The sequence below is a fragment of the Heteronotia binoei genome, unplaced genomic scaffold (genome assembly GCF_032191835.1).
Source record: "Heteronotia binoei isolate CCM8104 ecotype False Entrance Well unplaced genomic scaffold, APGP_CSIRO_Hbin_v1 ptg000568l, whole genome shotgun sequence".
Taxonomy (NCBI): Eukaryota; Metazoa; Chordata; class Lepidosauria; order Squamata; family Gekkonidae; genus Heteronotia; species Heteronotia binoei.
Window position 1 is genome coordinate 135,066 of NW_026800051.1, and position 15,036 is coordinate 150,101.

At 38.7% G+C, this 15,036-nt stretch overlaps 1 protein-coding gene across 1 annotated transcript in view; it reads right to left on the reverse strand.

The window, feature by feature from the left end:
- Positions 1 to 15,036, reverse strand: part of LOC132590744 (rho guanine nucleotide exchange factor 26-like) — an 82,518-nt gene that overhangs the window by 34,047 nt on the left and 33,435 nt on the right. The window contains exons 6-8 of the mRNA XM_060263654.1: positions 7,316 to 7,468; positions 6,532 to 6,661; positions 3,358 to 3,432 (exon numbers count right to left, since the gene is read on the reverse strand). Coding sequence (XP_060119637.1) covers positions 3,358 to 3,432; positions 6,532 to 6,661; positions 7,316 to 7,468 — 358 coding nt within the window. The remainder of the gene's footprint in view (positions 1 to 3,357; positions 3,433 to 6,531; positions 6,662 to 7,315; positions 7,469 to 15,036) is intronic.

Below are 15,036 nucleotides of genomic sequence, written 5' to 3' on the forward strand. Positions count from 1 at the left end.
TCTTACTAAAATTATTGGAATCACTTGACTGCATTTCTGCCCAACTTAAGCATTTGTAATTTGCCTATAGGTTAAGAGACATCACAGATGCCTTCACAAGACTATTTAAATGCACTTGTATCAAGTAACAAATCACATTTGCAATCACAAGCAAGTTTTCTTTTAGGTAAGTAAAGTAAAAAAAAAATGGATACAAAAAGCCCACAATTTGTTTTCAGTATCCCAAAAGCATTCACAGATTCAATAAAGGTTGGGGATTCCTGGTCTGCTCTAAAGGACAGTGGCTCTCCAGGGATTATGAGTAGGGATCTTTCCCATCTGCTTCTACCTGATCTTTTTAACTGGAGATGTTGAGGGTTGAACTTCAGATCTTCTGAATGCAGAGCAGATAATGTACTAATGAGCCACAGCCCCATTACAAACTAAGCCATGACATGACCCAATGGCACCTTTGAATCAATGATAAGCATCCAAACCTTTGTTTGGAATGTGCCATGTGGTTTTAAAATTGCCCTATATGAAGGCTTGAGAAGGGGGGGGGGGGTGTCACAAATATCTTACTGCTTTTCTGGGAAAAGTTCACCCAGAGTTACTGAGACAGAAAGCAGAATGTTAGCAATATTTCCAGCAATTTTGTGTGTAGGAGGTATATTAAGCTATTTTCTTCCACTAGAAGCCAATGAATTCAGAACAAGTAAGGTATTTAGAGAAGATGAAGATAAAGATTTTATAAAAAGGCCCTAGGGATCTCTTTTGCCTGGGAACCACTTGGCAAACTGTTAGCAAGACACCAGAAGCATTTTTATGAGCCAGGATTAAAAGTCATACTTAGCAGTGATAATTTAGTGACATCCACACAGGGTAAAAGGAAGTACTTGTTAGAGGAAATGCCAAGGCTCCCCCCTTCTCTATTTTAGCCACTTTCTCAGTTTGAATCCTATACATACCAGTTAGCAGAACAGTATAATATTGCAACATCAGCATACAAAGCTGGCCAACAAATAATTAAGGGGGGGAGATTTAGCACTTTGGGTCTTTCACAGTTCTAGGAGTAAAACTGACATGATCTATGTATGAATAAGTAAAGAGCAGTCCAAAGTGTTTATGGCCTTAGGCGCTGTCTGAATTGAATGCAGAAAGAATGCATATTTCAAAAAGGATATCTATTCAACTGATAAGAATCACTTGCATTCATTTCTTTTTTCCTTTTTGGGGGGAGGAGGGGTTACGAAATTAGACATAATAACTATCTTCCATTAAGAAGGGGGTCGTTTCTCTTCTACATAATAAGCTTCCACAAAAAACAAGAAAGACAAACCATCTCGTCTTTTCTATATCAATATATATACTGGGAGAAAAGGGGTTTTCTTTCCACCAGACTTTTAGAATGGCCAGCAGCAGCACTTTCAATAAAAGACCAGCAAAGAAGTAAATACTTCCCTCCTCCCTGAGCAGCCTATAAAAGCCACAAGGACATGGCAATCGCAAATATTGGTTTAGCTAGTAAATGAAACTAAAACCTGTACACCTATATGGAACTTGGGAATGAAGCAGAGAAAATGAAGTTGATCCTACATTAGGTTCTCAGTTGGGCCTGTAGCATTTTTTGAATTTTGATAATGGGGAGTGACTGACATGAGAAACAGTTACAAAAGGGCCTCCCTCAGATATTGGAGCCAGTCACAAAATGGTGGGAGGTTGCAAGCTTCCATATTGTCCTAGGATGAAGGCAGCTGTTTCTGAATAGGAGATCCCAGTAGCCACAAAGTTAGTGCCTCCTGAATTTTTCTAAAGTACAGTCTACTCTATTGAAGTAGAAGACTCACTCTTAGCTTTGGGGAAGAAAAACTTTAAGAAACAAATGGATACCTGGTAACTTGTTGGTGGGCAGTATGGTACCATGCTGGGTATCACTGTTCTAGATTATACTTCATGTCCAAACTGCTCAGAATCAGAGTGGTTCCATGATGGAAGGACAAGTTAATTAATGTTAGTTTTCTGACATCATTCATTTCAATATTTAATTTGATTTAAAGAAAACTGAAGATAATGAAGCAGTTATTTGAGTTGGATTATTTAAAATTCTCTACAAGTCTCAAGGACAAATTTAGAGCACAAGCACAGCTGTAAGTGTGCTGGACAAGTAGTGCTGGACAAGAATTGGGTAGACTCCAGTTCAAATCTCTATTCAGCTGTGAAGTTCACTGGGTGACCTTGGAAAAGTCAATTTCTTGGATTGTAACCTACCTGACAGGAATATAGGAGAGGAGAGGAGAACCATGTATGCTCCTATAAGATAGGGATATATACTTGTTCTATTTCGGATGTTAACTTTAAACTACAGGAGGTTAACACTATTACCATGGGCAATCAACTGAGATAAAAATATCAAGCTTTTAAACTAGATTCAAGTGGGTAGTCATGTTGGTCTGAAGTAGCAGAACAAAGTTTGAGTCCAGTGGCACCTTTAAGAGCAATAAAGTTTTATTCAAGAAATGAGCTTCCATGTGCACACACACTTCTTCAGATACATTTCATTGTATGCACGGAAGTTCACACCTTGAATAAAACTTCGTTGGTCTTAAAGGTGCCACATGACTCAAGCTTTTAAATTATCTATACAGGCCTTCCATATTTAGACATCTAGGTTCAGCCAGAACATTCATTTCATAACTGCCAGGGTCAACTGTGCTCTACACCATCAAGAAATGTGGACATAAAACTGGTTATAGTGACTCACTTATTGCAACCAATATTCTAACTAAAAATAACAATGTTATGGATTCTTTGCAAGTATACCTGCCATTAAGTCAGATTTTTCCTTTCCAAGGGTGGCATGCATACTTTTTTCTCTTCTTCCATTTTATCCTTACTCCAACCATGTGAGGTAAATTCAGGTTGGTAGCCATGTTGGTCTGAAGTAATAAAACATGAAGTGTGCATCCATGCACACAAAAGCTTATACCCAGAATTAAACTATGTTGGACTTAAAGGTGCCACTGGACTCAAACTTTGTTCTATGTGAAGTAGGTAAAACTGAAAGAGACCAACAAGTAAAAAAAAAAAATGAGTGGAGCAGGGATTTGAACCCAGGGTTTCTCTAGTCCTAATCTAACACTAGTCTAACACTCTAAATACTCCATCAAACTGGTTTTCTTGACCCATATGTCTTTTTTGCATGACAATTAAAAGTCTAGATATAACTGCCTTATGCAGTACTAGTGGCTATACGAACACAGTTGTTCAGTGATGGTTACTTCTGACTACATACACACAGGTGCTGCAGGCTCATCATCAAAGGCATATGAACATTTTGGACAATGACAACCTCATTTTAAACAGCGGATCTAAACATACCTTGCTTACTTCTTTTAGAGCCCGTTTGCAAATTTCATATTTTGTTGAATCTTTAGGTGTCTTTTGGCATATTGTCTGAAACAAAGAGATGCATACTTTTGTTGGTCATTGAACTGAAAGACCATGAATATAACATTTTGCATTACAAATATGAACACAGTGACCTCATAGATTTCAATAGATGAAGGTCTTAATGAACTGATTAGATAACTCTAGATGAAACAAAGGATGCAACTGAAGGATCTCCTTTTTTCAGAAACACCACATAAGTTTTTTTTTTAAGAGTCTGATCACTAAGTTGGGAGATGTAGAATACTTTTTTGTGAGTGTCCAAAATACTACAAAACCATTTTCTATTAAAATGTGTTTTACAGTCTGGTTGTAATAAAAGGGATCTTGATTTCTGAATTGTTGGCCCAGTGAAATAATCAAAATTCAGTACTGAAAATGAAAGTTCTTAATGAAATGAAACAGCTAGTACACTGAGTTCTGGAGAAAGAAGATCTAGTCTGTTTCCCAGAAAACTCATTGAGGGGTCCTAAGTTAATAACATTTAGGTTCAGTCTAGAGTCTTTCTTTATTAAATGGAAACAATAATCTACCAGTAAAAAGGACTTGGTGTCCAAAGGGCAAAGTCTGTAAAATGCTTCAGACGTGTACAGGTTATATGAAGGACAACCACAGTAACAAGAACAGCAGAGACCAGATTTACACTTGTCTCTTAGTTCCACAGACAATTAAAGATGCAGGAATCCTTCCCATAGCAAAAGGATCAGAGCACAATCCATACTTGGCTGGAACATGCCCCTAGTTTTCAGCTTATTTTTTCTCTTATAATATGGCATATTTGAAGCAACATTATATATTAAAAAGAAGGAATCAGCGTGCAATCTTTTTAAATAGCACCCTTTGTGGCCCCCCAGATTCTCATTCCAGGGGAGGAAACACTGTTTGGATCCAAACAGCTGTGAACAGAGCAGATGTTGCCAGTAGAAATCTGCTAAAGAGGGAAAAAGCAGAAACCACATCATTCATTTCCCCCCTTTACATTGTACTCTCCTATGCTATATTCCACACCACTACTAAAGGTCTCCTGCCCCTCAAATATGCCTTTTCAGAGACACAGTGGGCTGAAGTGAAGAAGAATTAAAAAACATCAGTTCTGCAAACTTTACTATGTTTGTAATCCTTTGAATCTAAGACAGTAATTGCTTTTATAAAAGCTCGAACGTAGAGTGATCTGCAGTAATTTATTAGGGGAAAAGTGTATTAAGAAAGGCTACCTTAAGCTTAAATTAATAGGGATTAGATCCCATGGACCTGTTCTGATTATAGTGGCATTTTCCTCAGGCACAAGAATCCTTTTGCAGATCCAAGGGTCTTCTACCAGAGGAAATATTTGCCAACTTCCAGGTAGTCTGGAGATCTCCTGGAATTACAACTGATGTCCAGATTTCCCCTGGAGCAAATTGCTGCTTTGCATTATGAATGGAAATAATGTTGCTGATGCCACTTAATGCTCCATTATTAGTATTGTTAGAACAGAGATTTTTAAGGAATGTATTGTAACTATAATTTAACCTTTGTATGTTCTAGGAGTGTTGAAATGCACCCTCAGCCTGCTGTGCGGAGAGGAAGGGCTAGAAATAAAGTAAAATAAATAATGTCCTGCTGAGATCTATCCCCTCTGGCACAAGACCCTCCCTCCCCAGGTTCTACCTCCAAATTTCCAAGAATTTCCCAAGGCAGAGGTGGTAACCCTAGGAGGAAAACACTATCATTCACAGAAAAATCCAGTAGAATTCAACCCTACAATTTCTCAATTTAATATTAATTTCTCAAATTAATATGCCTCCAAATTATATAAATGAGAACTGAAGCTTCTAATTATAAACATGGAGAAACTGGAAACAATGGTAAACTAGGTGAAACTGATTTTAAAATGTGCTAACTAGAATGACTCTGACTATCTTAGTAGCTTATAGCAGTAATAACACCTGGGTAGCCCAGGCTAGCCTGATCTTGTCAGATCTCAGAAGCTAAGAAAGGTCAGCCTGGTTAGTTTTTGGATGGGAGACCACCAAGGAATATCAGGGTTACTATAGGGGGTGTTAAAGCTGCAGTACTGCAGTCCTAAGCTCTGCTCATGACCTGAGTTCAATCCCCGGCAGAAGCTGGGTTTTCAGGTAGCTGGCTTGAGGTTGACTCAGCCTTCCATTTTCTGAGGTCGGTAAAATGAGTACCCAGCTTGCTGGGGGGGGGGAAGTGTAGATGACTGGGGAAGGCAATGGCAAACCACCCCGTAAAAAGTCTGCCGTGAAAACGTTGTGAAAGCAACGTCACCCCAGAGTCGGAAATGACTAGTGCTTGCACAGGGGACCTTTCCTTTCCTCAGAGGGGAGCAGGCAATGGCAAATCACTTATGAACATATCTTGCCTTCAAATCCCTATGGGGTCACCTTAAATGAACTGTGACTTGATAACAAAAATGAATCAGTAATAATTAGCCTCTCTTCTCATTATGGCTCACCCTTACATTAGAATCATTCTAAGCCATAATCAAACATTGTTGAACAGCATCTGATGGGCAAAATACGACAGCCATGTGTGTAAAGTGTCATCAAGTCACAGCTGTCTTATGGCAACCCCAGCAAGGGGTTTTCAAGGCAATAGAGAAGCAGAGGTGCTTTGTCATTACATTCCCCTTCAGAGTCTTCCCTGGTGATCTCTCTTTCAAGCACTGACCCAGCTTCCAAGATCTGATGAGACTGGTCTATAAGCTCCCTTCCTGCCCATGACAACCATACCATAGATAAAACAAAAAAAAACACCACCAAATACATAAGAAAAAAACCCAAATCAGTGGGTAAAAATGCATGGGTAACAATGGCTGCAACTCCAAGGCTGCCCAAAACCCCATAGAGGGGTATAGTAAACCCAACCCTTCTAAATCAATGTGCACCATTTGAAGTACATGTGGATGTGCAACTGTCTCCCCCGCCCCCCCCCCCCCCAATCATCATTTCTCCTTAAGAAAAGAAGTCAATCCTACAGGTTTGTCCGACTCCAAAGAAAAGTGAAATGAAGTGGTAACAGCCAATGCAGATCAGTTTATAATACAGAATTCATATATATTTGACAACTATGTCAGTGTTTAAAACATGCTGTTCTTACATCCATCAGCAGTGGAAGTCGTGTAACCCTTTGCATGGGAAGGATCAAGAATGAAATCATAGGCAAGTTCCTGCATTCTTCTTGGGACTCAATCCGTGACAAAACTTCCTTGAAGGCTGGATTTATAGCTCTGATCAAAAACGAAACAATTAAAGTAGTTTTTCTAAGAGGTAACATTAGTTTAGAAATCAGTTATGAATCTGGGAAAGTAGGTTTATCATTGCAAGTACTCAAATTTCACAATACAATGCCACCATAATATAACCAGATTTGATCACATTTTCACCATGATAAATTGTCTGTACTTTTAAATGCAGTAAAGCTGCAGCCGTAGCTTCTCCTGACCTATTTCTCTACCAGGCTTCTTAATCATCCCCTTTTCTTGGTATGGGGCAAACTGAAGGAGTAGTAGGAGATGCAACAAGAGAAGTCCCATTAAAAACTTATGTGCATTTAAAAGATAACTGGTGCTCTTTTCAGAAGAGGAACTTGCAACTCTCTCTGTATTATCAAAGAGTTCAGGTTTTCACGGCTGGTAACATCATTGGGGTTTGTAGAATCTTTCAGGCTCAAGTGCCGTGTTCTACTGGAGAAAGTTTTTCTTCCAGACGTTTCGTTCTCTCTGTATTATTTTTTCCCCATCGATCACCATGAATAGCATTGAAAGTATCGCTTCATCAGATTTAAGTTCTCACTCTGCAGCCTCTGTAGCTACCTGATAGTTCAATTATTTTAGTTGCAGAATTCTGATGCTGTTGAAGGAGTTATGTTGGAATATACTTACAGTAGTTTCTGTAGTGTTCGCTGCTGATAGACTTCATTTGAGCAATATTTTACATAAGGATCAAAAGTTGATGAAGTATGCTTTTCCACAATATCACTGATATCTTCTATGAAGATGTTGTTCTGATGTCTTGTTTCAAGCTCTTTGAAGAATCTGATGAGAACAAATTCACAAAATATACTTCACTATAGTTTATTTTGTAAGAGGCTAAGGGGTCTAAATGATTTTATAACTCAACAATGGATAAGCAGCCAGGCAGATATATTTGAACCAACGATGGAATACCATGCAAGTGAAGAACTCTGACCTGCCTATTTATTCAAGCATTACACATGTACTCTTATTGTCAGTGAAAGTGGGGTTGATTATTTGTATTTGTGGAGAGAACATGATCAGGTTAAAGCCTAAAATATTGCATTAAAATAGTTTTATCAACGTGTTTTCAGGACTACCTAACAAAGCGCCTAACTTGAATCAATAATAACCAAATACACAGTTTCTATGTGAAAACTAAACTAAAATGAGCTGAATCCAAAAGACGGGTTTGAACCAACAGAAACAGGTTTATTTTTGACAATTCTCTCACCCACTTTGTCCACTTTGCTGTTCCTGTGGATCCCTTTGTGAGGACACGATGCTGCCTCAGGATGCTCTCCCCCATTCATCACAATCCCAGTAGCAATGATCAAGCAGTTACAGTTTTAGCATGTTTGCAAATGGTCAATAAGGCTGAGCAGGGCCTTATGCAGGTGCCATTTCTTGTAACTCCTGTCTTATGACAAAGTTAGGAAGGCTCATGCTCTCCAGACTTTCTGCATACTGTGCAAAACTGAATTATTTAGGAGGGTCTTTTTTTTTTTTAAAGGTAGTAGAGATGTACTGTAATGAAAAGGTTCCAATAGATGCATTGGTAAAGGGGAAAAGACTGTAGACTATAATACTGTGTACTGTTTGTTGCTGTAAGTATGTTCCAACTAGGTAATTCTTATGCTGTTTAATGTGTCACTGTTAAATGCTTTTGCTTTGTTTCAGCATTGTTTCAGCTGTGTACCAGATTTCTGCTTGTTTTCAAATTTCTGCAATCCAAACTCTGTTGCCTTCTTTTTGGAGATATTTTTTACACCTACCTCGCTCCTCTTTCTGGAGCAATTCGCTTGTCTTTTAATGTAAAGAACTCTTATTAAGAGTGGTTGGGTGGGCAAATATACCAACATAGTAACTATTTACAACCAAGGGAAGCTTTAGAAGGGTTACAGAATAGCACACTCAAAATGACAGGCTGTTTTTGTTGGTGACAGATTGATGGATTTACTTGGAATTGCTTACTAACCCCAGGAATCTTAAACTCTTGAAAAAGTAGATAGATCCAAGTGGGCAGCCGTGTTGGTCTGAAGCAGTAGAACAAAGCAGAAATCAAGCTGCACCTTTAAGACCAACCGATTTTTATTCAGAACGTGAGCTTTCGTGCGCTCTCTTAAGCACACTTCATCAGACGAGGGAATCAGATATTGTGAGCTAAAATACAAGCAGTCTGGCAAACTAACTGGTCACATGGTCACATAAAACAGTGTGGCTAGGCCATTTGGTCTGGATAGCCATAAAAGGTAATAAATTCTCTGCCAAATGTGTTTCTGCAAATCTAGGTGAATCACAAAAGGACATGTAAATCCAACTTGTAGTCCACTTGAAAAAGTGTCAGCTTGTCTTTCAGGATTTTTCCAATCCTCTCACAAGTCACTAACATGCTTTATCTCTGAGGTAACCTAGCCTGCCTACCACAGAATACCAAACCCAATCCTGACTCTCTATAGCAGGGGTGTCCAAACATGACCTGCAGGTTGGATTCACCCCCACAGGGCTCCTATCAGGCCTGATAGCAACTCACTGTCATCTTCTTCCTTCCCCCTCTCTTGCTTCCTTGTGCATCTCAGCTTGACAGGCTCCCGCAATCTCACAGGAGCTACAGAGCAAAAGAGCTTGCTTTGCCAGGCTCTCTCAATCACAAAGGAGTTACAAAGTATGAGAACAGCAGAGCTACTGAGTCAAGCCTCTCTTCCTTCTATTGACTGAGGCTCCTCTCCTTTTTTATCCCCTGACTTTGCCTAGTTCCCTAAATCTCAGCACCTTTAAGACCAACAAAGTTTTATTCAAGGTTTGATCGTTTTGCTTTGCTACACACAGAGAGAGTGTTTGTGTGTGTGTATTTTTGTTGGGCTTGGGTCTCTTAGGTGCAGCTGGGTTTGTCTCCCTTTTATCACTGTATTTATGCCCTCATGATCCAGTCTTTTTCAGTAGAAAAGCATGTGAACTATTTAGATGAGGAATAAAACAAGGCAATGAGGTGGAGTAGGTTGAAAGTGTGTGTCCAGACCAAGTTCACCCAGCACATTTTCTTTGATTTTTCTTTTACATTTTCCTTTTATTTTCTCTGATTGATTAAAGATTTTGAACGTAGACTTCCCAGATAGTAGGCTGATATTGGCCACTATACATTGCTATTTCTCTACTATTGCACTGCCTTGTAGGAACTGTAGTTATTTCTCTGGGGAAGACTGTAGTTTTGTAGACAAATACATAGCCCTCAGTCTTTGGCGTGGTGCGTTCACATGTTCTCAACAAGCACAAGAAGCAACTTATGTACAAAAGCTCACGATGCCCAGTCATTACATATTTTCCCCTGTGTCTTAGGCTCAAAGCACTGACCATGAGATTTCTGTAATGATTGTCAATAAATCAGAAGTAGTTTTGCAGCTGACAGATACACTCCTGAACAGCATGCTCAAGACTGCTACAGCACAGACACTGTCTCCAGATTTTGATGCAATAATTCAGAGCGAGAGGTATCAATTATCAGAGATTGTTAAATAAGCAAAACACTGCAAGAGTGCTAATGTTTTAAGCATTATTTTAAGTTTTAAAAAATCTTTAATTGTGTTTGTCTGTGTTGTTTATAAACTTTATGTCTCCGCTACCTGGCATAACATTTTAGAACACACATGGCCTGACCCAACAAGGTCTCATTTATGTCAGATCTGTCCCTCAAATGATGATGATGATGATATTGGATTTATATCCCGCCCTATATTCTGAATCTCAGAGCAGTCACAATCTCCTTTACCTTCCCCCCCCCACACACAACAGACATCCTGTGAGGTGGGTGGGGCTGAGAGGGCTATCACAGAAGCTGCCCTTTCAAGGATAACTCCTAAGAGAGCTATGGCTGATCCAAGGGCATTCCAGCAGCTGTAAGTGGAGGAGTGGGGAATCAAACCCAGTTCTCCAAGATAAGAGTCCGCACACTTAACCACTGCACCAAACTGGCTCTGCTCTACAGGCTCCAGAAATGTTCAGAGATGGTTTGTCATTGCCTGCCTCTATGTAGCACCCTTGGACTTTCTTCAGGGTCTCCCAACCAAATACTAACCAGGGCCAACCCCACTTAGCTTCTGAGATTTGACAAAATCAGGCTAGCCTTGGCCATCCAGGTCATGATGCTGGAAGTACCTTTTGTTAATCGAAAATGACCTTTGAAGCCCCTGTGTAGAAAGTATCCTTGGAATTTATGGCACCCCTCCTGCATGAGCTTTCACGTTTTGTGTGATAAGCTACTAGCTTTTTGTAATGGTAATGCTAATCATGAAGATATCAAGGCAAAGCAGTGTAGACTGCTGTTGTTATGTATCTCTTTAGGGGTGGTGTGTCTAGGTTGGCCCTTCTTGCCCCAGCTTTCTATTCATTTACTTCTTAGCTGTCAAATAGCAAGCCTTTATTGGCATAAAACAGATTTAGCAGTAAAATAGCAACATAAATAATATAAAATCCTAGATTATAGAGTACATAGAGAGCTAAAATACATAAAATAAGTAAAATATATATGAGTCGAGTTTAGCCAAATTAAATAATTAAAACAAATAAAATGTGGTCATTCCAGAACCATTCTCTGTCATATTTCCTTGGCCTGTTGGAGAAATCTAGCCACCATTAAAGTTACCTCAGCGCAAGTGTCATTTAAAAGTTTGTGGACTTTGCCTAAATCAGCACAGCACAGCCCAACATATCTGCTAAGATAACTTTCAAGTATATACAACGAATATCATCATAAAGAGGACAGTTCAGTAATATATGGGAAATAGTTTCAATACACTTGGAATTACAAAGACAGTGTCTATTAGAGTACTCAATCCTGTTAAATCTACCAAATAGGATAGCAAATGGTAATGCATTACATCTCGTTAACGAGAACGCACGCCGTTGCTGTGGAGCTTGCAGAGAGGAGAAATACAACGCTAATTTCCCTACTGAGAGAGGAAGTTCGAAATTCAGCAGGGAGCAGGACTTGTTGGCCAGGCTATATAACGTTTGCATTTCAATATCTAGAATTCTGAGCTTAAGTTTCAAAAAAGCTTCTTTTAAGGATAGCATAAGAAGTGAATCTAAATCAATGCCCATAGATTTTATTTTCCTCTCAATAAATACTAGCCAATTGACAAATTAGATTCTGAGAGCAGTTGATATAAATGGAAATGTAGCCATAGCCAGTATTTAAGTGACATTAGCCATGCTTGTGTTTCCACAAGATTCGTCCCTGTTTCTAAACACAAAACCGCATATGGTACGCACTTCGGGAATCCCAGAATTTTCCATAGGAATTCTGATTGGACACCTTCAATGTTATTATCCAAGGCTGTGATCCACACTGGGACCCCATATAAAAGCTGCGGTATCGCTTTAGCCTTAAAGATTTTTAGCGCAGCTGGGATAAATTGATTGCCTCTGCTGTAAAAGAAGCGCTGGATAGCTGCAACGCTAACATTGACTGACTTAATTATACAGTTACGATGATTAGTCCAAAGTATGTTATATTGAAAATGAATTCCTAGGTATTTGTAGTATTTTACTTGTTCTATCTCTTTGCCGCCTATTGACCAGTTGGTTTCCAAGATTTGGAAAAAACAACAATTTTAGATTTGTCATAGTTCAATAGGAGCTTATTGTTGTTAGCTGTCATTCCTTCTCACAAAGCAGAATGAGGTCCAGTTGCTTGTGTGCGCAACTCGTTCCTTCTTGTGGCAATTGTATTGTGCTCTGTGAATAGCATGCATGGAGAAAAATGAATCAGGGTGTTTAGTGATTTTTTCAAAATGTTCAATTTAGTTGATTTAATCACAGCTATTCAAAAATTCTTCAAAAACATAATATATATATATAGGGTCACTAAGAAAACTGTTATATTGGGTTTAAAACATTTTCTGAGATTTATGCAGTTGCTTGCAATGCTGTTGCAAAGCTAAGTAAATCCTGCCATAGGCAGAACAACAAATGTCAAAAAGCAGTCCCTGGACAACAGTAAATTATTGGAAAGTTGACATGGCATTTTGTAAGTATAGAGGAACCAAACACATATTATTCTTTATAGATTGATGTTTGGAGAAAGAGTTTGAAAGCTATGCAATGGTCTGGTCCAGCCTGACCATATGGTTGTGCTTTTTTTTTTTTTTTTAAGATGTTTTAATCATTAGGGTAATGATTAACCCAGGCATATGAACAGTCCTATTTTTAACTCTGTAAAGCTACAGCTGGTGAATAACTTTTAACCTGAATGCTTGTTTACAATATCTGGAATTAGCAGATGAACCATAACATAGGAGCAAAGGAACTATAATTTGTGTTTCAGCCACTCCAAAATAATATCAGAAAGTCAATCAAGAATTGCAGTGGGTTAGTGTGACAGATAAAAGCCCTGTGGCGCAGAGTGGTAAGCTGCAGTATTGTATTCTAAGCTCTGCTCATGACCTGAGTTCGATCCCGGCAGAAGCTGGGTTCAGGTAGCCGAATCTAGGTTGATTCAGCCTTTTATCCTTCTGAGGTCAGTAAAATGAGTACCCAGCTTGCTGGGGGTAAAGTGTAGATGACTGGGGAAGGCAATGGCAAACCACCCCATAAAAAAGTCTGCCTTGAAAACGTCATGATGCGACATCACCCCAGAGTTGAAAATTACTGGTGCTTGCACAGGGGACTAACTTTACCTTTAGTGTGACAGATAAATTTCAAGTTCCACTCCAGAAGCCTCAGCCAATCACTTTCAAGTGGTGGACTGAAATACTGGAAAGCGGGGGTGGGGGGGAGAAGTCTGGCAGTTTAACTGCTGGCCAACTGGCAGAGTAAGGGATTGTTGGATTTTGGTGTGAGAAGGATTAGGTCTGCTGGCTAAGCAGGAAGTCTGTTAGGGACTTTAGGTATTTTGAAGATAGATAGGGCTTGGCTGTCATTGCTGTCACATCACAGTGGGAGAAAACAACCCCCCCCCTTTATTTTGTTACCCTATTTGGAATTTCAGAAATTCATCAAAACTTTCCTCCCAACTAAACTGATCCTTTTATTGTTTATACATATTTAACAATCTTAAAAATGAATTAAACTGTACTTTATATGAACATTTATTTATTTAGAAAAATGATATACTGGCTCTCCAGAAACCTACTTGAGCGTCTTTTTTAACAAGCCCTTTACAAACTGCAATGAGAGTTCTTTTGGGACATAGAAGGGGTTTTTTTGTGGGGGGGCGGGGAGAAGTACCTAGGGAAACTGGTCAAGAATTCAATTACACATGCTATCCATCAAGAACACAATATCTCTACCATCTGTATATTTACTAATGATAATTTGGGATCAAGAAGCTTTACAAAAGAATCACAACTTGCTATTTCTTTAAAAGTTAAACTCAAGAACACCAGTCCACAGATCAATACATCAACATTTATTTTTGCACTATGGGTTTCTTTGCTGTATATAGACAAAAACTCAATTACATACAACATCTGAGAACCAGTTATGTAAAACAAACAAAAATTCCAATGAACACAACCAAATCTGGCAAAGTTTCACATGTCACACTATCAAATACATTTATTATCACCAGTTGATTGTATTTTATTGCACACTAAGCTCATGAATACACTGATATCTAAACTTATATACTTTTTTTTACTTTCACTTGATATGTCAAATTTAAAAATTAACATATAAACATATATTTAAAACAACAACAACAAAGTAGTAGTAAAAACAGTTCAAAATTTGGAACAGAACTTTGCACTAATTTTACACACAGAACATGACCAAAAAGCAAGCAGATTTCTGAACTTTGTTCCCAGTAATAGAGCAACAGAGGTAGAATTGGTTTCCATAACAACTATTTGTTTCCAATGTAACAAAGGCTTTTATTTCAAGCCACGTGTCATATTCCAGTCCCAATCCTCAGTGAAAGCATTTTGATAAAAAGTGATGACCTCTTTTCAATATATTTTTGTATACTCTCCAAAACGTTTTCTAGCAAGGTTCAGAATCACAGGCCAGAAACATTAGCAAACAACTGAAATAAGAGTTTTACAATAGTCCAAAAACAAATTGCACACTTTTTCACTTACTGTAAATTTCACATGCAGAGCAAAATGTCTCCGCCTTCAGTTTCTAAAATGAGCAATGGATTTCAAAGTATATATGAAAAAGCACTACTAATACTTTTAGGGTTGCCAGCTCAGGGTGTGAAAATACCTGAAGATTTTAGGGGTGGATATGGGGAGGGTGGGGTTTGGATAGGGGAAGGAGCTCAGTAGAGTATTATGCCATAGACTTCACCCTTCAAAGCAGTCATTTTCTCTAGGGGAACTGATCTCTGTCATTTGGAGATCAACTGTAATAGTGGCAACACCAAATACTTC